At 40.6% G+C, this 22,193-nt stretch overlaps 1 protein-coding gene across 1 annotated transcript in view; it reads right to left on the bottom strand.

The window, feature by feature from the left end:
* Positions 1 to 22,193, bottom strand: part of LOC121854469 — an 88,779-nt gene that overhangs the window by 9,341 nt on the left and 57,245 nt on the right. Inside the window, exons 56-75 of the mRNA XM_042349145.1 lie at positions 22,072 to 22,177; positions 19,063 to 19,247; positions 18,416 to 18,566; positions 17,515 to 17,722; positions 16,912 to 17,126; positions 16,597 to 16,760; positions 16,206 to 16,337; positions 15,503 to 15,605; positions 14,815 to 14,886; positions 13,818 to 13,992; positions 13,161 to 13,349; positions 12,427 to 12,539; positions 11,808 to 11,923; positions 11,155 to 11,266; positions 7,917 to 8,052; positions 7,106 to 7,308; positions 5,773 to 5,920; positions 4,951 to 5,195; positions 3,373 to 3,512; positions 2,762 to 2,983 (exon numbers count right to left, since the gene is read on the bottom strand). Of these exons, the coding sequence (XP_042205079.1) occupies positions 2,762 to 2,983; positions 3,373 to 3,512; positions 4,951 to 5,195; positions 5,773 to 5,920; positions 7,106 to 7,308; positions 7,917 to 8,052; positions 11,155 to 11,266; positions 11,808 to 11,923; positions 12,427 to 12,539; positions 13,161 to 13,349; positions 13,818 to 13,992; positions 14,815 to 14,886; positions 15,503 to 15,605; positions 16,206 to 16,337; positions 16,597 to 16,760; positions 16,912 to 17,126; positions 17,515 to 17,722; positions 18,416 to 18,566; positions 19,063 to 19,247; positions 22,072 to 22,177 (3,135 nt within the window). The remainder of the gene's footprint in view (positions 1 to 2,761; positions 2,984 to 3,372; positions 3,513 to 4,950; positions 5,196 to 5,772; positions 5,921 to 7,105; positions 7,309 to 7,916; positions 8,053 to 11,154; positions 11,267 to 11,807; positions 11,924 to 12,426; positions 12,540 to 13,160; positions 13,350 to 13,817; positions 13,993 to 14,814; positions 14,887 to 15,502; positions 15,606 to 16,205; positions 16,338 to 16,596; positions 16,761 to 16,911; positions 17,127 to 17,514; positions 17,723 to 18,415; positions 18,567 to 19,062; positions 19,248 to 22,071; positions 22,178 to 22,193) is intronic.

Consider the following 22,193-nt stretch of genomic DNA (forward strand, 5'->3'; position numbering starts at 1 on the left):
GGACTCTCCTGCTTAACACAATTACTGTACTCAAGGTACTGGATGTTTGGACCCAAATTCTGAAACAGGGCAGCAATTTCGACAATATATACCTAGATTTTGCCAAGGCTTTCGACAACGTACCCCAGGAAAGGCTGAAAATTAAACTGGAAGGGTACGGGATTCGGGGAAGTGTCCTAGAATTGATTGATAAAAATAATAATAATAATAATTAACGGTTTTTTGAAAGAGCATAGCAGCCAGAAGGCTGAAAATATACAGTTACATAATTGGGGAATGGGTTTCGATTTACAAATAATATACAAGTAACATAAGTGATACAAATAAGATATATAATAACTAGATGGGGAAGAGCTCAAACTACAGGGCATTTCAACATAGTGACAGCGCAAGAAGTAGGATTTACTGGGAGTGAATACACTGGTTTATTACAAGTTATTGATAATTTTTACAATGGTTGGGACTGGGATGTTCTTATAGCGATCAGTTCGTGCACGTATGGGCTGGATGCGGTTGTGGTGTCGAACAGCAATTCTCGGGCTAGGGATCTCAGGTGGTAGTAGGAGCCGGTGTCGAGGATGGTGCAGAAGCTTCTTACCAAATTTGCAGATGAGGTCGTGGTGATGGTCAGTGAGAGTCGAAAGGGTCAGTGTATTGAGCGTTTCTTGATATGTGGAGTAGGAAGGGGAGAGAATAATCTTGCATGCCCTCTTTTGCACATTTTCTAGGTGTTTACGTTGTGTGGCATTTAGGGAGGAAGACCAGGTAGGGGAGGCATAGGTGAGTTTGGGAAGTATGAATGTTGAGTAAACACCGAGGAACTCAGGTGCAGGAACTCCGAGGGACTTGAGTCGGCGGAGGAGGTGGAGACGGAAACTGGAGGATTTGACAACTTCACTGACGTGTGATATCTACATGACTGCAAGCAGTGTGTGGTGATTAATGGTACAAAAATATCACATGTACCCGTCACAAGCGGGGTACGTACCACAGGGCAGTGTATTGGGCCTGCTGTTTTTTCATTAATGACATGCCGGAAGCTACACACTTCTCCATACACATGTTTGCAGACAATGCTAAGTTATTAATGAAAATTAGGAACCAAACAATCTGTGAAGACGTGCAGAAAGATATCAGTGAATTTCAAGAGTGGTTCGAACAAATGGCTGCGAAGATTTAATGTCACGAAGTGCTAAGAGAATGCACCAACGGTAAGGAGGAGTATCTTATGTCCCAGCGGGGTGGAGAAACTACATTAACAGAGACTGAATGGGAAAAAGACCTGGGTGTGTATGTTGACAATGAACTGAAGTTCTTGGGCCATTGTGAGAAGGTGTATCAAGCAACTAAACTAGTAGGTCTTATAAGGTCATTCAGATAACTGTCCCTTGTAATGATCTTCAAAGGTGAGGTGCTTCCCTGCCTGAAGTTCTGTCATCCCATCTGGTCCCTGAGATATGCAAGGGACTGTCAGTTGATTGAAAATGTCCAAAGGAGGGCCACCAGACTGGTGCCTGCGCTTGGGCACCTCAGTTATCCAGAGATTTTAGAGCACCTGCATCTGCCTAGCATATACTACAGACGAGCAAGAGGTGACCTAATTGAGGTGTAAAAACTTCTCAAAGGACACTATTCAGTCAAGTGTCCATACCTGGAGCTGGAGTACATCCGCCCCACAAGGGGTCACAGCTCAAAGTTGAAGAAGCCACAAGTCCAGAAAACTGTGAGGGCAAACTTTTTTTGGAGTAAGAATTTGTGAACTCTTGGAACAATCTGCCAGAGAGTATTGTGACGGCACCGAGTGTGAGCTATTTCAAGACCTGAATTGACCAACATTGGAAGAGGTTCAGGTACATTCAGGAGCCGGTGCATGCCCAGTACTTGCCAACAGTGCGTAACAGAGACGTGACTGACCGCCCAAGCATCTAACGAGCCGATCAGTGGTGAAGAAGATAGAAGTAAGAAAGCAAAAGTAAGTTATCACAATTATCCACACTTCACCTACTACAGGACCAGAATCTGTTGATACTTCTGTACTAAAAACACCATATATTGATGCATAAATAAGAACTTCATTGAATTCTGTTAAATATAGAGCAACAATACAAAGTAAGAAAAGGGAATGCACTGTTATAAGAGTAGTGCAATGAACCAACCTATTAAGGCTGCTATTGTGCTTATTGTACAGGCATACTCCATTGAGATATTTGCTAAACAGGATGTTGATCTCCTAGTTTTCATTATAACCTTCACTGGCCAGTGTTAGTACAGGAGGAAACCTGAGTACCCGGAGAAAATTTGCTATGTTTGGTAGGGTCTCACTGGATAACACACCCTTCTCACACCTGACCTAGGCTGGGAATTGAACACAGGACACAATGGTGAGTGCCAAGTGTGCTACTGCTGTACCACCAACAACTTTTACCATAAACTACATTTTTAAAACAATTTGGTAGTGATATAAAAAAAAACTAAAGATCAGAAACCTATCTCAAGTATAGCAACTGGCTTGTGTTGATGAGCTCTGAGGAATCATTCATTTTGTTTTTACTGGTGACTATGTGAACCTTTATCTGACCTTCAACAGCCCTCTTGTCATCTTATGGTTAATGTTTTAGCAAGAAATACAGAGAAATATGGTTTGTACTACTCTAACCTATACCAGCCAGTGTTGCATCTTAACGTATTTGTCACCAAAGTGGGTAGAATCAGTGAACTAAAAGTGGATCAACATTACCACAACACCATATTGCTGTATTACCTTACGAGACGTAGATCATTGGCCTCCAGCTCCTCATTCATGCGGGTAATGAAAGTGTGGAAGCGGTTAAGTGGTTTTTTCTGGGCGAGGATCGTGTTGCAGGATCTAGCCTCTACCAGAATGACCACATCAGTAGACATGAGGATCTCCTCCTGTTCCAACACTACTGATGTGCCTTCCTCTAATGTCCTTGTCTCTCCATCGTTGGTCATGTACTCACATCTGTGGGAGAGTAAGAATGAGAGAGAGTAAGAGTAAGACTGAGAGAGAGTAAGAGTAAGACTGAGAGAGAGTAAGAGTAAGACTGAGACAGAAAGAGGAAGACAGTGACAGCCTTTACCAAGAACATGATATATGACCCAAGAGCCAAATAGTGAGATAGGACTTCCAGAAACGTCATTGATGTAATTTCTGGAGCGTACTCATCCTCACATCTGTGCATTGGAGCGAGATAGACAGAAAATGATGGAGAGAGAGAGAGAGAGAGAATATTTCAGGTTGGTGATGACTGCTATGTTCTATACAAAAACTACTACAGTGAATTAAGGTCCATAAAAAAACTGGTACCTCTCAGAAAATGAACGAGTCAGTCATAACAAAGAGTAACTTACTGGACACAGAAGACTGGTATTTTGGTGGGGATGTTGTTGTTGGAACAAGCCTCCATATAGGCAGTAGCAGCAGTACAAGTATCCAGTTCTCGTCCACGGTAGTCCACCAGACACATGTGGAGGTATGGTGTTGGATCAATCTACAGCACAATCAAAGAAGAAAATCAGAATTAAAAAAAGTCAGATGTACAGTACACATACATACAGATCTTGGTAATAGTAATTATTGGGTGAAGGTGCAGTACTGAGACTGTGTACTGCCATCACAGACAACCAGGATCCAATGAAACAATATTGATTCTAAATTACATGTACAGAATCAGGTATCACGTACGGGCACGGCATTTCCTAGATGAAAAATCAATACTGTAATATGTAATTTTATTGACCAAATCAGAAAAAACCCTGAGACAATCATCCCTTACACTGTATCTTTAACTATAGAATATTTTATACAGTAGAGGTAAAACTTCTTTATTTCAGAGTACAGTACTGTATAGCACACACCCAGTACTTATGCTTAACCTTGAGCTGTACATCACAGAAATTAAATATGTCTCCCCAAACCCCTTATTTCCTTGTCAACTGCAGTAGAATTCTAGAATGTAACCCCTGGAGTTGGTGAGAGATTACTCAAATTGTCACATTTTCAGATACATACAATACAATGGTGTGTACTGCTTGATAAATATGTGCACCAGCCTCCAGAGGTCAGCCACGTCATTTGTTTGTTTGTTATTGTTTGTTTTGTTATATAATATAGTACAGTAATCATAAAAGTTAATGTTTAATCTCATAAATGATAGTTCATTTTAATGGGAGAAAAAATCACTACCATTTAATAGACAAAAGTGTTTAAAACACCAATAAGAAAGACAAAATCAATAAGCTGGACAATACCGTATCCTCTACACTGTTTGGTCATGTCTCTTATGCATTGTCGGCAAGTACTGTATTGGGTACAGGATGTTTATGCTCTAAAATGAGCTCACATTTGGTGGCATCACAACATTCTCTGGCAAATTATTCTTAGAGTTCACAACTGTCACTCTAAAGAAGTTAGCTCTAACACTTTCTGTACTTGAGGCTGTGACCTCTAGTAGGGAGAACATACACAACCTCTAAAAAAGTTTGTCCTCACAGTTTTCTGCACTTGTGGCTTACCTTCATCTTTGAGCTTTGACCCCTTGTGGGGGTTGAACCTCACATAAAGGGCCGTGAGAACTTGCTCTATCATGCCTTCATACTCGGAGGTGCTCACCATCAGGGCCACAACTTTCATGCACCTTGAGTTTTCACTAATTATTTCTAGTATATTCTTCTGAGAACTCTATAAACCTTAGTGATGTCTGTCCTCAACCCTACAGTAAGTAGGTTATTTGTATTCTCTCTTGTAACACCGAGGAAAAAGATTTCGTCAAGACCTTTGCTTTCTCCTGGTCCGAGTCTGCAAAACTTACATCTTCAAGTGTCACATCTGATACACCCAGACTTGACCTAACACGAGAAGTTTTATGTCCTGTTTGGTACCTAGAAGAAAAAACTTCAAATATATTGGAATGAAAGTGTTAGACTTACCTGGAAGAAGCAGTGTTTAAAGGGCGAGCTCTTAGACTGGAAAAGTCTGGTACAAACTTCAATGGGCACTTTAGACTGTCCTCTGGCAATGTTACCACGAGACTGACACTGCCTGTGGCTGATGTCCCAGGCATTAGCAAGTACTGCCCCTACATCAGTCTGGGAGCCATCAGGAAGCTGTAAGTCATCAGATGGTTCATTGTTGTAAACCCCTAAGAGGCCTCCGGTCTTGTTGAACGAATAACCTGGAAAGCAAAGCCATTGGTTGATGTAAAAACCCTAAATGCAGATATCTTAGTAAAACCATTAATGTGATTTGCAGAGGTTATTTCAAAAGACAAACTGGAGTGCAGAAGAATGAAATGTTCTGAAGAAGAAATCCAAGTTAATGAGATTGTTAATATAACCTGAATAAACAAAATTAAGATGGACACTTAAGCAAGAGGCAACTTTGATTGAAGAGTAAAAGCAGACAACACCAGTTATTTCAAATATTTTTTTTCCCATTTCCAATTCAAGGGACAGTGACGTATGATCAGAGCAGGTCATGTAACAAATTGGGGCTCTCCAGGATTGTGGAAAAAGTAAACACAAGGAGCATCTAGACTATAACAAACATATTTTTGTGTATGAAGTCCCTGAGAATCAATCTGAATTAAACATGTATGTGCAGTACAGTACTGTAATATGAAAATATTCATTCATAACACTTAGGGCACTTTAACATGGCAAAAATTGCTGTTTTAAATCATGATTTTTAATTCAGTTTTAAATCATTTGCTTTAAATCCTGCCATCCCTGCCTGTTAATACTACAGCTCACCATATAGCGATACTGAGAGAACATCATGAGCCAGGTTCCAGGTGACGGAGAAGTCCTGAGATTTCACGTATATCTTGTTGAGCCACCTGTGGACCTGAGCCGAGGGCAGTCCTGCTGGTAGCTCTGTGGGCTGGCCATCTATAGTGACCTGCAGTGATACAGTGATGAGACACCAAGGAAGATGATACAGACACACAGTTATGACACTACATGTAAAAAGTATCTTTTGTTTGTCACCAGCAGGAAAGACATTGGTATTGGCATTACTATACAATACTCTCACTTATATACATCACAACTACATTCTGTTAAGGCTTGCTACCATACCTACACGTATTAGGTTATTACACAAGAGGTGGCTGAGGCTTGGTAGTAAAGTACCAGTTGACCTTCAAATCTCATGACCTTTCAACCTCAAGTATGGATCATCAACCTTAACCATGGCCCTTCTACCTCAACCTTAACCATGGCCCTTCTACCTTTACCAAGGCCTTTCAACCTCAGTCATGGCCCATTAACCTCAACTATGGCCCTTCAGCCTCAATCATGGCCCTTTTACCTTTACCATGGCCCTTTTACCTTTACCATGGCCCTTCTACCTTAACCATTAGTTCCACATCATAAATAATAAATTGTTTGTAGAATGTCTATGAATGAATACACAACCTTTACTGTATTCCATAATTCTGGTTAACGATTCTGCCTACCAGATGCCCTCCACACACTTGATACCCTTCAGGTTATTATAATACAGTACAGTATTGCACCATGTTGTTAGGACACGCAATGGCCCACCTTATCTTTCCTCCACCCAAATACTGTTTATCAAGCATTGCTGTAGCTAAGTGGCTACCGTAAGTCACATAATAGATGTTATGTTAGGTATTAAAAAAATCCTCCAAATATTTTCCTTCACAGCTGCAAGAACACTTAACGGTATAGCCAAACCCAGCGTGGTTAATATACAGTATTTGTCTTTCCTCTGAAAATATATGAGGTTGGTATCCCTAGGGTGACAATATGTCTCGATACTTCAAACAAGAGAGCTAAAAATCTTACAAATATAAATACCTAAACCCAAAGTTTCTAGAAGCCGTTGCAAGACATCCACATAACAAGTAGAAAAAATAATAATTTCTCACGGTGAACTGTGAACTTTCAAGAATAACTTAACAATTACTAAGCAAACAATGACGTTATACCTGACTGCAAAGTCCTGAATGTATGTCGTAAAGCCACAAACCCACCAGCTCTAGCATCAAGTATACTGCAATAAGATCTGAAGGAGATCTGGATATATTCTTAAGGGTAACTATACTCAACACAAACTCACCCTAAAGTCAGTTGCCAGTTCTATCTCGCTGCCATCGACGTAGATAATTATGGTGCGGGAGGAGTGAATGTGATAGTTAACAGCCACGGCCCACTGAGCCCACACCATATCAGCCACCAGTAGGTGTTGACAACGTCCTTTGAACTCCACGTGGCGGCCATCAAAGGTCATGAAGTGTTGCTCTCCAATCATGTAACCGATGGCTGTTGGGGAGAGAAGACCAGCTGTCGTTGTACCATCAATGATTCCGTTAATAGATGTACTGTACAGTTAAGTCACTAGGTACGTGAGTGAGTGAATGAATGCATCTGTTCACACCAGCAAGGAACTCAGTGAAACCTAAGAATTGAAGAAGATAAAACAGAAGGAAGACTGTCAAGAACTTACACAAACTCTGATCAGTTCGCAATGACAAAATTAAAGGGAGTTAAGAGGAAAGACCACAGAAGGCAATTTTTCATGCAAGAACTTGTACTAAACTGTCAATGCTTTGGAAATATCAAGAATTACGAGGAATGACAGAAGATCAACAGTAAAACGCCCTCCATGGACACCATACTGTCAATTACTGAATATTCTTTTATTTTCATGATGTTAAAAAATATGGCACCAAATGCTAATGTTGAAGTGAGAGAAACTGGACAATAGTTTGAAGGGTTGGACTTATCATAACTCTTCTTAAATCAGAGAAAGTTGAAATATAACAAGAGAGTCTGAAGAATTTGGACAGAACTAATTACAGGTATTGAGAAAGAAGAAATGTCACAATCTAATATGTATTGTACAATGATTATGTTGACGAGGAACTGACCAGGGAAGGGAGGAATCCATGACCTGGGTCTGAAGTTGAGGTTGAGATGCTTATACCAGCTGTCAAGAATACTGGTGTTAGATGAAGAGAAAAAAGTCTGGCGAACCCACTGGATGTTCTGGTATTCAGGCAGGTCCTGTAATGATCATAACATAAAGCAATACACTAATGATGCAATTTTATTCCACAAACTGTACATGAGGTGAAGAGTACATGAACCACATAACACGCTTTATAATATGAGATGTAGACACAACAAATAATAAATTCACTTTAAATTGTATTCCCTTAAAGAATTAAACACTCGTAGTTTCATCCACTAATGACTGGAAATGTATATATCCTTGTTGTCCTGTATTATGTTAACAGTACTTCATTAATGTTATTATTCTAATGACTTGTTTCCTTTACACCTTGTACTTGAAACTGAGGACTTTATTATAGTATTGTGCAGTCCCTGGATGAGGTTGACGGGGTAAAATATTTGATATCGCAGCTTGTGTTGATGAGATCTCTTGATACACTGAATGTGTTTATGGAGTCAGTAATATATTTGTTTAGTCCCTTCATATTTTTGTTGAATAAGTTACACATCCAAAGCCTTGGTATGGGTGTCATCCTTTTCTACACCTACTGTATCTATATTCTTCACCATGTTCATTTTTACTTGTAACTCCTCTTGCAGATGTAAGGTAAATATCAAACAAACACTCAGTATGATACATTGGTACAGTAGTGCCAATAATGTCGATGGTTAGCAGGGCAGGGGGATACAAGCTCACCAGTGATATCATCAACTATAAGGTGCACTAAGGCAGAGCTCACCTTGTAGGACTACTGCGTGTTGGTTGAATATTTAGTGCCCGCTATAGTTTACTCGGTACCATTACATATAACAGACACTTATCTTTACTCCTTTTTGTCTGGAATGTTGACGGATCATCAACGAGGCAAACTACATATTCCTGGAAGTGGGTGAGGCAACCATGTCACTTTATGGCGAGAAACAGTCCTATGTGAAACTAATCGCGAATGCACGTTACAGAAAACAATAACGATATTCCCCAAGCCCAATATTAATTCCTATAGCAAATTTAATAATTATAATCCCTATATCACCTAAATCCCATATTACATAATATACCTAAACCAAATATCAAGGTTTACTGTGGCAACAATAAATTGGATAAAGGTTCGACAAGTGACCTACGCATAAACTTTAGGGATTTACTGTGCACGGAAAATTTATTCAGGTGATCCCAAGATTATTGTACTGAATATTTTTTGAGCCAAATTCAGACTTGTGACCTCACCCATCAGACTTATTATCCGTGACATCAGTTGAGGTACAGAATGACCAAGATGTGATCCTCATTAACAAAGGGTTAAGGAAGCTATTGAAAAGTTACCAAAAGACGAGAAAACCCACATCTGGTAGAATAAAGTGTTTGTGCCCCATCCTCCATGAACCAACCTATTACAGTACAGCAAATACATTTATAAAGATATTAATAAATATAAAATATACAAAAAATCCTGTACCATAAGAAAAAACAGTTATTATTCGCTATTACTAACTACAGGTACTCCTCGATTTATGACCTACTCGACTTACGACCACCCGGACATACGACCGCCGCAGTCGTATAAAATATTTTTCAAATTACGTATTTTCGAGTCCCGACGTTAGTGATCGCGCTGTGCACTGACAAAATTTTCGTTTGTAATTCCCTTTAAAATGGCTGGCAAGCGTAAAAGTGAGAGTTCTCGTGGTGCTGAGAAGAAAAAGAGACACCCATTTTAGATTTTCTATGTATTATTTTCGCCTTTTCGACTTATGACCAATTCGACTTACGACCTGGTCGTCTGTATGGAACCCCGCCGTAAGTCGTGGAGACACTGAACTCGTTTCAGAGAGGAATACGCTTTTTCTGCTATTTTCAATTGTGATATCCATTAAAAGTTTAAACTGTACAATCATTATCTATAAATTTACATGGAGTGTTAAATCCTTTATACTTGTAATACTGAATCCTTTAAACAATAATTCAATGTGGATTACACCTGTTGCATTTCCAGGGTATTTATAACCTTACAATGTTTACTAACATTAGACGTGCTTTTCCTAGGAAGTGGCCATATACAGGACAGTCCTGCACCTAACTCAAAAAGGTTATACTTTTACTTTACTTTTATCCTCTTCACCACTGATCGTCTCGTTAGCCGCTTGGGCGATCGGTCACGTCTCTGTTACGCATTGTTGGCAAGTACTGGGCATGCACCGGCTCCTGAATGTACCTGAACCTGCTCCAAGGTTGGTCAAGTTTGGTCTTGAAAAAGCTCACATTCAGTGCCGTCACAACACTTTCTGGTAGATTGTTTCAAGAGTTCACAACTCTCACTCCGAAAAAGTTTGCCCTCACAGTTTTCTGGACTTGCGGCTTCTTCAATCTTGAGCTGTGACCCTTTGTGGGGCAAGCGTCCGCCAGCTCCAAGTGAGGACACGCGACTGAGTAGTGCCCCATGAGATTCTTATACATCTCAATTAGGTCTCCCCTTGCTAGGCAAGTTCAGGAGCTCCAATCTCTCAGGGTAGCTGAGGTGCCGAAGTGCAGGCACCAGTCTAGTGGTCCTCCTTTGAACATTTTCAACCATCTGACAGTCCCTAGCATATCTCGGGGACCAGATGGGGTGACAGTACTCCAGATGGGGAAGCACTTCACTCCTGAAGATCGTCACGAGGGACGGACCGTCTAGATATCTAAACGACCTTCTAAAAGACCCAATAATTTATTTGCCTGATTTACCTTTTTCTCGCAATGGCCCGAGAACTTCAGCTCACTGTCAACATACACACTTAGGTCCTTCTCACATTCAGTCTCAAATAGTGCAGTTTCTTCATCCCGTTGGGACATATGATACGCCTCCTTACCGTTGGTACGCCCCAGGTGCATCCTCTTACACCTCATGACATTGAATCTCAGCAGCCATTTCTTCGACCATTCTTGGAGCCCACAGAGGTCCTTCTGAAGCTCTTCACAGTCCGCTTGGTTCTTAATTTCCCGAAATAACTTGGCGTCATCGGCAAACATTTGTATGGAGGAGTGTACACCATCAGGCATGTCATAGAGGATTTACACGCACTCAGAAAAATCCCTAGATAGATCAATAGGAAGACAGGACATACAAAAGTCCATAATAATATATTGTTCTCCCATGAGAAGACAGACAAACTAACCCGCCAGTTAGGTGTGTGGTCGAAGCCATGCCAATCAATGGGTAGTTTCTGGAGCAGCTCCATCACACCTTCCTCCGGGCTAAACCTGAATTTAGTCTTGGCTATGATTTTTCTGCCAAGAGGAACAAAAAATATCATTATCCAAAACAAAATAGTTGCAATTAACAAATTTTTAAAATGAATGGATTAAATCTTTATTAGAAAAAAATAATCTTACTACCAAGTAACAAAAACTATAACAAGTGATAATCAAAATATTTCCTCAAAGCAAAAAAAAAACATCATCATTTAATGTCCAGTCACAAAAGGAGTTATCACTTCTGCCCTCAAGCAGTAAATGAAGTAAATAAGAAGTTAAATTCTGGAGCGAGTGTAACAAAAATCTATTTGACCATTTCAAAAGAGACTTAGGAACCGTGCTTAAAATCTGTGTTGAGCAGAGTTCCACATGTGAGCTATGAAGAACAAGAAACATCAACAGAATTGTGTAATGTGACATCTAATTATAGTTGTTGCCAAGTTAGTAAGATCCTCTGTACCCTGTTCTATTTCATGCATTATGGTAAAAGATATTCAGCTGCACAAACTGTTGTAGGAGGATGTGAAAAAGTGTGTAAAAGATGACTTAAACAGCAATATAAATAATTACGTACTTTTGTGAAGCCTCAACGCCGGTCTGGGAGACTATAGTATAACCATGTTCAAGGAGAAACGCCATGGCATCTATTACCTGTCCCCTTATGTCCACGTACCTCACCGTCCACACCACCTGTTAGGGAAAACAACAATCTTATCAATATCTAGTCATTAATTAGTCTTTTGGTCAGGGAGAAATTTGACTGGAGTACAAGGACTTCTCTGTGTTGTTGATACGCAGGTCTTAAAGCGCAGAGCAAAGTTAGTAATACACTAGTCAAATAACATTAAAAGATTATGAGATAGAACTATGTGTGCATCTGCTGTGAACGTGGACACACCCAAGATATCTATCCTTCAGAACACACCAAGTGGCCCAGAGTCTGTACGTTGGTTTCATCAAGATCAGACCAAGGGAAATGGAGATGATAGTGGATACACACACTGAACTCTTTATAAGTATTATATAAAAGGAGATAATTACTTGAAAAACGTAGTCACATAAAATAACTGTAATTAACACTCCTCCTTGCAGCCTCTCTCTCTCTTTCTCATCACTCTTTTGCTCATCTTTTCATTTCTTTATTACACTCACCTCATTCTCACATTCCCATTACCTCTCTTCCTTATTCTCACCTTGTTGTAGGCAACGAGGATGGCTGCCCTAAGTCTCTTAACAGGCCGAAATTGCATGAGTTTCTCCCAAGCTTTCCACAGTTCATTCACCCAGTCCTCCACAAATGGTGCCACTGAGGAGAGGGAGAATGAAAATATACTACACCAGGCAAGAGGAAGAAATGAAACTTAAGATGATTAGAAAATAATAGGCACAACAAGATGGATTCTTAGGAAATGTTTATCACTGAAGAGACACAATACAGTACGTGTGCATTGATCAAACAACTGGTCCCCGACCTCTGACTTTCAGTAATGAGGTCAACAATTTTTATAATTGTTCGACATATTCATCCAATAAACATACTATTGAAACCTTTTTGCTGATATCTATTATTATTTACGATATTTACTTGTCCAAAACAGTTCATTAAAAATTAAGAAAAAAAGTGAAACTAGTCCTGCGATCAGTACAGATACCCTAAGACAAGACTAAATATTTTAGAACAATTGAGATGCTTCTTTTACTCTCTTAATATACAGCACCGGTATATTTAGAATTACTAAACTGTATTTTCTGGCACCCAGAGCACCTCACACAACAATGAACTACTGTCTTAAGGTCCAAGGGCTAGAGTCTCGAAGGTTCGTACAAAGAATACTGTATTCATATCAACACTGAACATGTCATTGGATCCCTTAAATAAATGAGTGAATCTCCCGAAATAACAGAGAGAGAGATTTAACTAACATACCTCTAGACATCAGCATTCTAAATCCACCCTTACACTTCTCCACAAACATGTTATAATATTTCTCAAGGTTCTCCCTCTTGGACTTCTCAGTAAAGTCTCGGTAGATGTCCTCCAGGTAGGTGACCATCTCCTGGATGCGACGGTAGGCGGCGGAGGACTTGATTTCTAGGCCCATCCACTGCAGCCAGTCTGTAAGAGGTAAAACTTTACATTATTACCTCTGACTTATGCCACCTTTCACTGCTCTACTGTACTCTCACCCATAACACTTCATGATCAGTATTAATGTAAGTCTTAAAGTTAACAATGGTGTGATAAGGCAGGTGTTTATGGCACTATTGTGAGGTGTCATCTTGCCCTTATTCTGGGTTCCTTTACCCAGTGTCCTTGCCTTCATCCTCGTCACTAATAAAAGCTTTGAAATAACTGAAGATAATCATAAAGTATAATCTAACAGAATTAGTAACTCAATTGACAGAAAAAAAGAATTGGTTCACACATATGATGTCTTCCTAGTCACGAGGCTCAGCGGGGACTCGCCACACCCAAGTACTGTACTGTAGAACCCACTTACTGTATATTATTGTGAGGTGATGCTATGACAGTGCTATAGATTTACAGCAGAACAGAGGAAGAGGGGTCATGACAACAACTGACCTATGAGGTTTTCAGCAATGATCCAAGCATTGGTCTCCACATCATCAAAGGTTCTCAGGATGTGGGGTTTGTAGTTCTCATACACGGCTCTCCACTTCCGTCTCAGCCACTCCCCGACCCTGTCCATGAACCCCTGTACTGCCTGACTCACTCTCCGGTACAGCTGCTTAGCAAACTGTAGTGGGGTTGAACACTCATTTAAAACATGCAATGAAACTGGACTCACAAGTAAAACCACATGAGTCAATTTCTGCAAGTGATTTATAATTAAATAATAATTCCGTGTCATGTATGGGTATTCAGTCAACACACACACACACGCACGCACATGCACGCACGCACACACACACACACACACACACACACACACACACACACACACACACAACTACAGCCGGCATACACCAAACATGCAATTCTGGATCATTCATAGGAACAGTTATTTGACCACTTGTACCTGAGATAGATATTTAGTTAATGTAGATAGATATAGAAATATTTATTCAGAGATCATCACACAAACTTATAATTGGTTAACACACACAATGTAGGTATACATTGTACCATGAACAACAAAACTATCTTCCCAGTTCTGTCTGATGATTTTTTTAAAGCTGGCAAAACATAATCAAAGATTCACCTCAACTACATATGAACAGTTAGTATACCTGACTGGGAAGTGTGATTCATCTGAGAAGAAAAGCTGTGAGCCTCTATAGAACATGAAGCATACCATAGCTTGAAACATGCCAAAGTGCTTAATGTGGCAAATTATATACTGTATTTCTCATTAGATTACTACATTTCTCAGTCAGTGACTTTGCATAGGGATGGGGAGTAAATACAACCATACAGGGAATTTGTTCAATGTCCTGATAATTACCCAAATGGTCCCCCACATGGGTGGAAATTATGTATATAGGATTACTTATTAAAAGCAAGTGTATCTATGTTAAATGTTCAGGGTACAGTACACAACCTGGGGCCCAAGACTCACCTGGTCGTGCATCTCGGCCAAGGTGGACAACACGGTCTGGATCTTTTCCTTAAGACCAGGTCCTGACGGGTCCTGTGGGAGATGTAGCAACTGGTGAATGGTGAGCTGTGAGTGACTGGCTAATGGTGAGGAACTGTGAGTGGTGAGTGACTGGCTAATAGTGAGGAACTGTGAGTGATGAGTGACTGGCTAATGGTGAGGAACTGTGAGTGATGAGTGACTGGCTAATAGTGAGGAACTGTGAGTGATGAGTGACTGGCTAATAGTGAGGAACTGTGAGTGGTTAGTGACTGGCTATTGGTGAGAAACTGTGAGTGGTGAGTGACTGGTGAGGAACTGAGTGGTGATCCAATGGTGAAGAACTGTAAGAAGACAATAGTGTGTGATGGTGGTAGACAGTGTGATGGTGGTAGACAGTGTGATGGTGGTAGACAGTGTGATGGTGGTAGACAGTGTGAAAGTGGTAGACAGTGATGGTGGTAGACAGTGATGGTTGTAGACAGTGATGGAATTAGACAGTAATGTTAGTAGACAGCGTGATGGAGATAGACAGTGACAGGTAGAAAGTGTGGTGGTGGTAGTAAACAGTGATGGAAATAGACAGTAATGGTGGTAGACAGTAATGGTGGTAGACAGTAATGATGGTAGACAGGGAGATGGTGATAGACAGCATCAAGCGGTAACTCACAGACAGCTGCTGGTAGACCGCTAGGAGTTGATTAATTAACACCTTCAGCTGGCCCTTCAGAGCTCCACCCTCCAGTCTAGTTTTCATCCTCTGAATCGCTGGGCTGTTGACCACATACAGAAAAATGAGAGAAAGAGAGGGAAATAGAGAGAGAAATAGAGAGAGAGAGAGAAAGACAAGTTACTATGAATAACATCCAATCATGTAAATAATTAAATACATAATCTGTATAACAAATATCAACGTATTAACCCAAATGTAAACAATTGCTTATACTTGTATTCTTTGTGTCATTCTATTATATCTGATGATTCACTTTTCCTTTAGCAATCGTTTTATGGTTTTATAAAAAAAATATGTACAGCTTTTTTTATTAGGGAAAGCTAAATATTCATGAATTTTATTTGTATATTAATATTTCTTCCTTATTGAAAGCTGTGAAGAATGCAGCTTACTAGCTTATTTCAGCTATTGACACTACCCTCAGATGTATTATGTAATAACATCAGAAAGGGAAGTATTTTTCTGCATGTGAATCTTCAAGAATCAAACTACTGTACAATAATAAAATACAGTACTGTACAGTGATTCTGAGTAGTATGTGTGTACTGTAATTACTCTGAAATGTGCATGAGAATGTGTGATTATATGAAGTAGTGTGTGTGTGTGTGTGTGTGTGTGTGTGTGTGTGTACTGAACACACATGTCCTCCAGGGTCTTGATGATGCTGCTGAACACAAATACGATGGACTGCTGGATCTTGAGCTCCCCGGCAGTTGAGTTGATGTTATTGTACAACAGCCAAAGGTCCTCAATAAACTCCTGAGACTCGTTCCTGTTAAAGACAAAAGATGGAATGCTAATAACTATACATTCTGGCAACATAATTCTTACAACATATTTAGGTAACATTATTAATATACACATTCAAGGAATATTATTTCACATCTAAGTAACATTATTATTATTATACTACTTATCCTGCTTTCAAGACACACACACACACCCACGCACGCACGCACGCACACAGAAGCTCCAATTACAGCTTGTAATATGGACCCCTCGGTGGAAGCTTTAATAGAAATAAAACTTACCTAAAGTCTTCCAACAGAGGTTTGGAAATTTGGGCCAGGTCATTTAGTATTGGTTGTGTACGAGCTAACGCCTCCTCACCGGCCACCACAAGCGAATTCTTCAGCCAGTCCTCTAAGCTCTGTCGCAGGTCGTATGACGCTCCCAGCATCTCGCCAATCTCATTCTTGGAACACACATGAGCACACGTTACTTTATGACATCACGGAGGTAGGTAAGTTAAGTGGTAATAGATACTGGTTATATAACAATAATAACATACAGCAAACTCTGATATACAAAGTGACAGAATTAGTCAGACAGTATAAACAGCTTACCATGATTTCCTCCTCCAACTCAGGTCGCCATATTAGACGGGACGACAGGAGCCTGGAGTGGTTGAGACGGAAGAAGAAGTAGGCGTCGGTGATCCAGTGAGACAGGAGCTGGTCCTCGTTTTCATTAAGCCAGGGAGGACTCAGGTGTTTGATGGAGAACCGTGCTTTCCTGTGGTCTTCCATGCCAACATCTACTACTACCTGTTCTGCTATGTCTGGTGAGAGGAATATAATTCACTTTGTTATTATTATTCTCCTCTCATAGCAAACGAGAAAGAGACAGGGAGATACAGCTTCTACTACCACTTATTCTAATATGACCAGTGAGAAGAATAGAGTATATATTATAATTATTATCACTCATATGTGAAAAGAGAGAAAGAAAGTCGATGTAAATGTCAGACTCTCATAAAGACCTTGAGAATAAAAATCAATTTAACATATTATTTACTAACTATGAGCAACAGTGGTTCAGCTGAAGATGATGTACCATTACAGAGTCTAAACACTAACAGGTACACAATGATAAAATACTTTAATAGTAAAACTAGAAGTATTAATTATTAAATCAAACTTTTTCATCGTTCATATTCGACCACTTACACCTGGGGAAGGATGTGTCGTAGGTAGTCTCATTAGATAAGAGGTTGTCGAAGGTGATGGTCATGACAGGATGGGAAGGATGGACCTCCAAATAGGTCATCAGAGGTTGTTCCTGGTCAGGTGTACTTGTGGTAGCAACTGTCCACCGTCCCAAATTGTCCTGCTCCACTTCCACATGGATATCAACTAACTTTCTCCAAGTCTCCAGCTTAGTAAAGAAATTCAATTCATATTGAGATAACACAGAAGATGGAAGATTCATTCAAGTTAAGAACATCTAGTAAAGTTAAAGGTTAAAATTCTCATCCATTTTACTAGGACCTCAAAAATCAATTATCCAGAAGTTTAACAAAGTCACCATCTTTGAAGAATAAAACAAAATGTAAAAAATAATTAACGCTCGGACACACTACTTTGAACGGTCGCCATCTGTTATCTTTACATGGCACGTCTTGTACTTCTATTACCTGTACATTGATAACACATAGGTTCCATATGGGTGTGGCTAGAGCTTCAGTTTATCGGGATTTCCAATTTTTTTTAGTACATCCAACACAATGATTTTCCAGTATAGCAACTTAGTATTGTATGTAGATTTAATATTCTTTCTGGCTTCGTCATTTTGTGCACCTGTACCCGTAAGTGTCCCTGTACCTGTAAATGTCCCTGTACCCGTAAGTGTCCCTGTACCCGTAAGTGTCCCTGTACCCGTAAGTGTCCCTGTACCCATAAGTGTCCCTGTACCCGTAAGTGTCCCTCTACCCGTAAGTGTCCCTGTACCCGTAAATGACCCAGTACTGTATACCTGTAATTGCCCCCTTCTCCCTGTAAGTGTACATGACCTGTTAATGAATAAAGACAATAATACAATCCATAAATATAAACTCGACCAAGAACTTACGGAGATATGAAGAGTCTTCTCCTGACGGTCGAGGGTGGTGATGACGTTAACAGTGTGGACGGCACCAGTCAAGTTCGTGTAGCGGAAATCTTGCAGCAGTCCGTATTTGCCTGACCCTAGACTAACTGTACCATTGGTCGCTACACTCAAGCTACAACGTATAAAGGTATTTTTTTAGAAACTTTTCCTCATACCAGATTACCGACCTGTATTAGCAACAGAAGATAGATGGGTTGAAAGGCACACGATAAATGAAGAGGAGAGGACATCAAGGAAGAAACAATATTGTGTGTGAGTGAAATGAAGACAGACTATAGGAAGTGTGGCTTTAGGAGAGGTTATGCTGGGTTAGGTAAAGGAGTCTTGTTGAGGGAAGAGGAAGACCATAATAAACATCAATCCTTTACAGCTATAAGAATGAATGAATTAATGAATAGTTAATTAAAGGATAAAACATGTCTACTGTATGATCTGTACTTGAGTCTTATTTTATCTCTAATAATCTCTCGCATTCTCTCTATCTCTCTCATATCTGAAGACCTAAAAAGTATGTCAGAGGTACAAATCTGCATGTAAAAGGCGAATTCCTCTCGATCAAACATAATCTAACACTGCCGAGTATAAGTGAGTGTAACAAACTAACTAACTTGGAGGCAGGGTGTTGCAAGGCCGAAGTACCAGTGAACATTATGGCACCATCATGGGTCATCGCCCTAGTTACAGCCAAGTTCATTTTCAGGTCCTTTTGAGGGTCAGGTGAGTATTGAAGCTTGATATCGGTTGCTAGAATCTCATAAGGGTTCTGACGCACTTCTCCTGCCAGCTTGATTTCCTGAAATATTGAAAAACGAAAATCTTCAGTTCTTCCTTCTTTAAAGTGTTCGTAAAAGTATATGTACGTAGGTATGAGGTAAGTGGCTGGAATATAGGTAGAAAAAGTGTCTATGTGAGTTCAAGAAAGTTAATTTGTCGAGTAGAATTTAACCCTTAAATAGTACACCATCATCAGTGTAAGTTAGCTGAAGGGACAGTGGCCATCATCAGTGTAAGTTAGCTGAAGGGATAGTGGCCATCATCAGTGTAAGTTAGCTGAAGGTGGCCATCATCAGTGGCCATCATCAGTGTAAGTTAGCTGAAGGGATAGTGGCCATCATCAGTGACCAGTGGCCTCAGTGTAAGTTAGCTGTGGATCATCAGCCTGTAGTGCCATCATCAGTGTAAGTTAGCTGCAGGGGTGGCCATCATCAGTGTAGGATTAGCTGAAGGGATAGGTGGCCATCATCAGTGTAAGTTAGCTGCAGGGACAGTGGCCATCATCAGTGTAAGTTAGCTGAAGGGATACGTGGCCATCATCAGTGTAAGTTAGCTGCAGGGACAGTGGCCATCATCAGTGTAAGTTAGCTGCAGGGACGTGGCCATCATCAGTGTAAGTTAGCTGTAGGGATAGTGGCCATCATCAGTGTAAGTTAGCTGCAGGGACAGTGGCCATCATCAGTGTAAGTTAGCTGTAGGATAGTGGCCATCATCAGTGTAAGTTGCTGCAGGGACAGTGGCCATCATCAGTGTGTTAGCTGCAGGGATCCATCATCAGTGTAAGTTAGCTGTAGGACAGTGCCATCATCAGTGTAAGGAGGGACAGTGGCCATCATCAGTGTAAGTTAGCTGAAGGTTGCCATCATCATCAGTGCAAGTTAGCTGTGGGACAGTGGCCATCATCAGTGTAAGTTAGCTGCGGGGAGTGGCCATCATCAGTGTAAGTTAGCTGTAGGGACGTGGCCATCATCAGTGTAAGTTAGCTGTAGGAGTGGCCATCATCAGTGTAAGTTAGCTGCAGGGACAGTGGCCATCATCAGTGTAAGTTAGCTGTAGGGACAGTGGCCATCATCAGTGTAAGTTAGCTGCAGGGACAGTGGCCATCATCAGTGGAAGTTAGCTGCAGGGAGGTGGCCATCATCAGTGTAAGTTAGCTGTGGGACAGTGGCCATCATCGGTGTAAGTTAGCTGCAGGGACAGTGGCCATCATCAGTGGAAGTTAGCTGGGGGACAGTGGCCATCATCAGTGTAAGTTAGCTGTAGGGATAGTGGCCATCATCAGTGTAAGTTAGCTGCAGGGTGAGTGGCCATCATCAGTGGAGTTGCTGAAGGGGGTGGCCATCATCAGTGTAAGTTAGCTGCAGGGACAGTGGCCATCATCAGTGTAAGTTAGCTGCAGGGAAGTGGCCATCATCAGTGTAAGTTAGCTGTAGGACAGTGGCCATCATCAGTGTAAGTTAGCTGCAGGGATAGTGGCCATCATCAGTGTAAGTTAGCTGCAGGGATGATGTAGTGGCCATCATCAGTGTAAGTTAGCTGTAGGAATGTTGCATCTACTGACACAGACCTTTGTCTAATGTTAAAAAAAAAGAAAATGACTGTTTACAAATTATTATTATTATTTTTTTTTTAATAAATGTGAAATCAATGAGAATTTCATTTTGAAAAGGACTGTGTTTCAGGAGATATTGAAGGTAGGTAGTAAATTGTGTTGAATGTATGGGTGAAATTAAATGTTAGGTTAGGTTAGGTTAGGTTTAACAAGCATACTATAGACAGTATATTACCCCCAAAAAAAAATTCAAGACGTAAGTCCTAATTGCAACAGAATTTCATAATTTTTGGACCTTTTATATATTTTTTATTTACTCTATTTCAGATATATGATTAAAATTTGTGCACGTATACTTCACAAAACTCTCAACCAAGAGTAAAAACAAACAGCATCTTAGTGTGGGTAGATGAATTAACAATGAATATTAGTAAGTATAAGTGTATGTGGATGAATTTACTTTTATCCTCTTCGCCACTGATCGGATCGCTAGCCGCTTTGGGCGATCGGTCACGTCTCAGTTACACACTGTTGGCAAGTACTGGGCATGCACCGGCTCCTGAATGTACCTGAACCTGCTCCAGTGTTGGTCAACTCTGGTCTTGATAGAGCTCACACTTGGTGCCGTCTCAACACTCTGACAGGTTGGTCTTCCAAAAGTTCATAATTCTCACTCCGAAAAAAAATTTTCTTGTAAGCTGTGACCCCCTGTTAGGCGAGCGTCCACCAGCTCCAGTTATGAACACTCGACTGAGTAGTGCCCCCCGAGATGTTTATACACCTCAATTAGGTCCCCCCTTGCATGTCTGTAGTATAAGCTAGGCAGCTGCAGGTGCTCTAATCTCTCAGGATAACTGAGGTGCTGAAGTGCAGGCACCAGCCTGGTGGCCCTCCTTTGGACATTTCCAATCAACTGACAGTCCCTAGTATATCTTGGGGACCAGACGGGGTGACAGTACTCCAGATGGGGAAGGACCTCACTCCTGAAGATCGTAACGAGGGATATCTGAACGACCTTCTTTTAAGACCTACTGGTTAGTTACTTGATTCACCTTCTCACAATGGCCCGAGAACTTCAGTTCATTTTCATCATACACACCCAGGTCCTTTTTGCATTCTGTCTCTATTAATGCAGTTTCTTCATCCCATTGGGACGTATGATAAGCCTCCTTGCCGCTGGTACGAGTAACGAATATCAGTATAAGTGTGTGTGAAGGAATTTTAGTGAAAGTAAGTGTGTGTAGATAACTTAAAAATGGGTAAAGGTGAGTAAAGGGTGAGTCTCACTAACCTCCTCCAATAAGGGATGAGTCAGGCTAACAAATGCTTGATGGAGATGATCTTCACCAGTGCCGGCGTCCACCCATTCTAGTCGACCAATCACCTCTTCCTCCTCACTGATAATGTAATACA

The sequence above is a fragment of the Homarus americanus genome, unplaced genomic scaffold (assembly GCF_018991925.1).
Source record: "Homarus americanus isolate GMGI-L3 unplaced genomic scaffold, GMGI_Hamer_2.0 scaffold53225, whole genome shotgun sequence".
NCBI lineage: Eukaryota > Metazoa > Arthropoda > Malacostraca > Decapoda > Nephropidae > Homarus > Homarus americanus.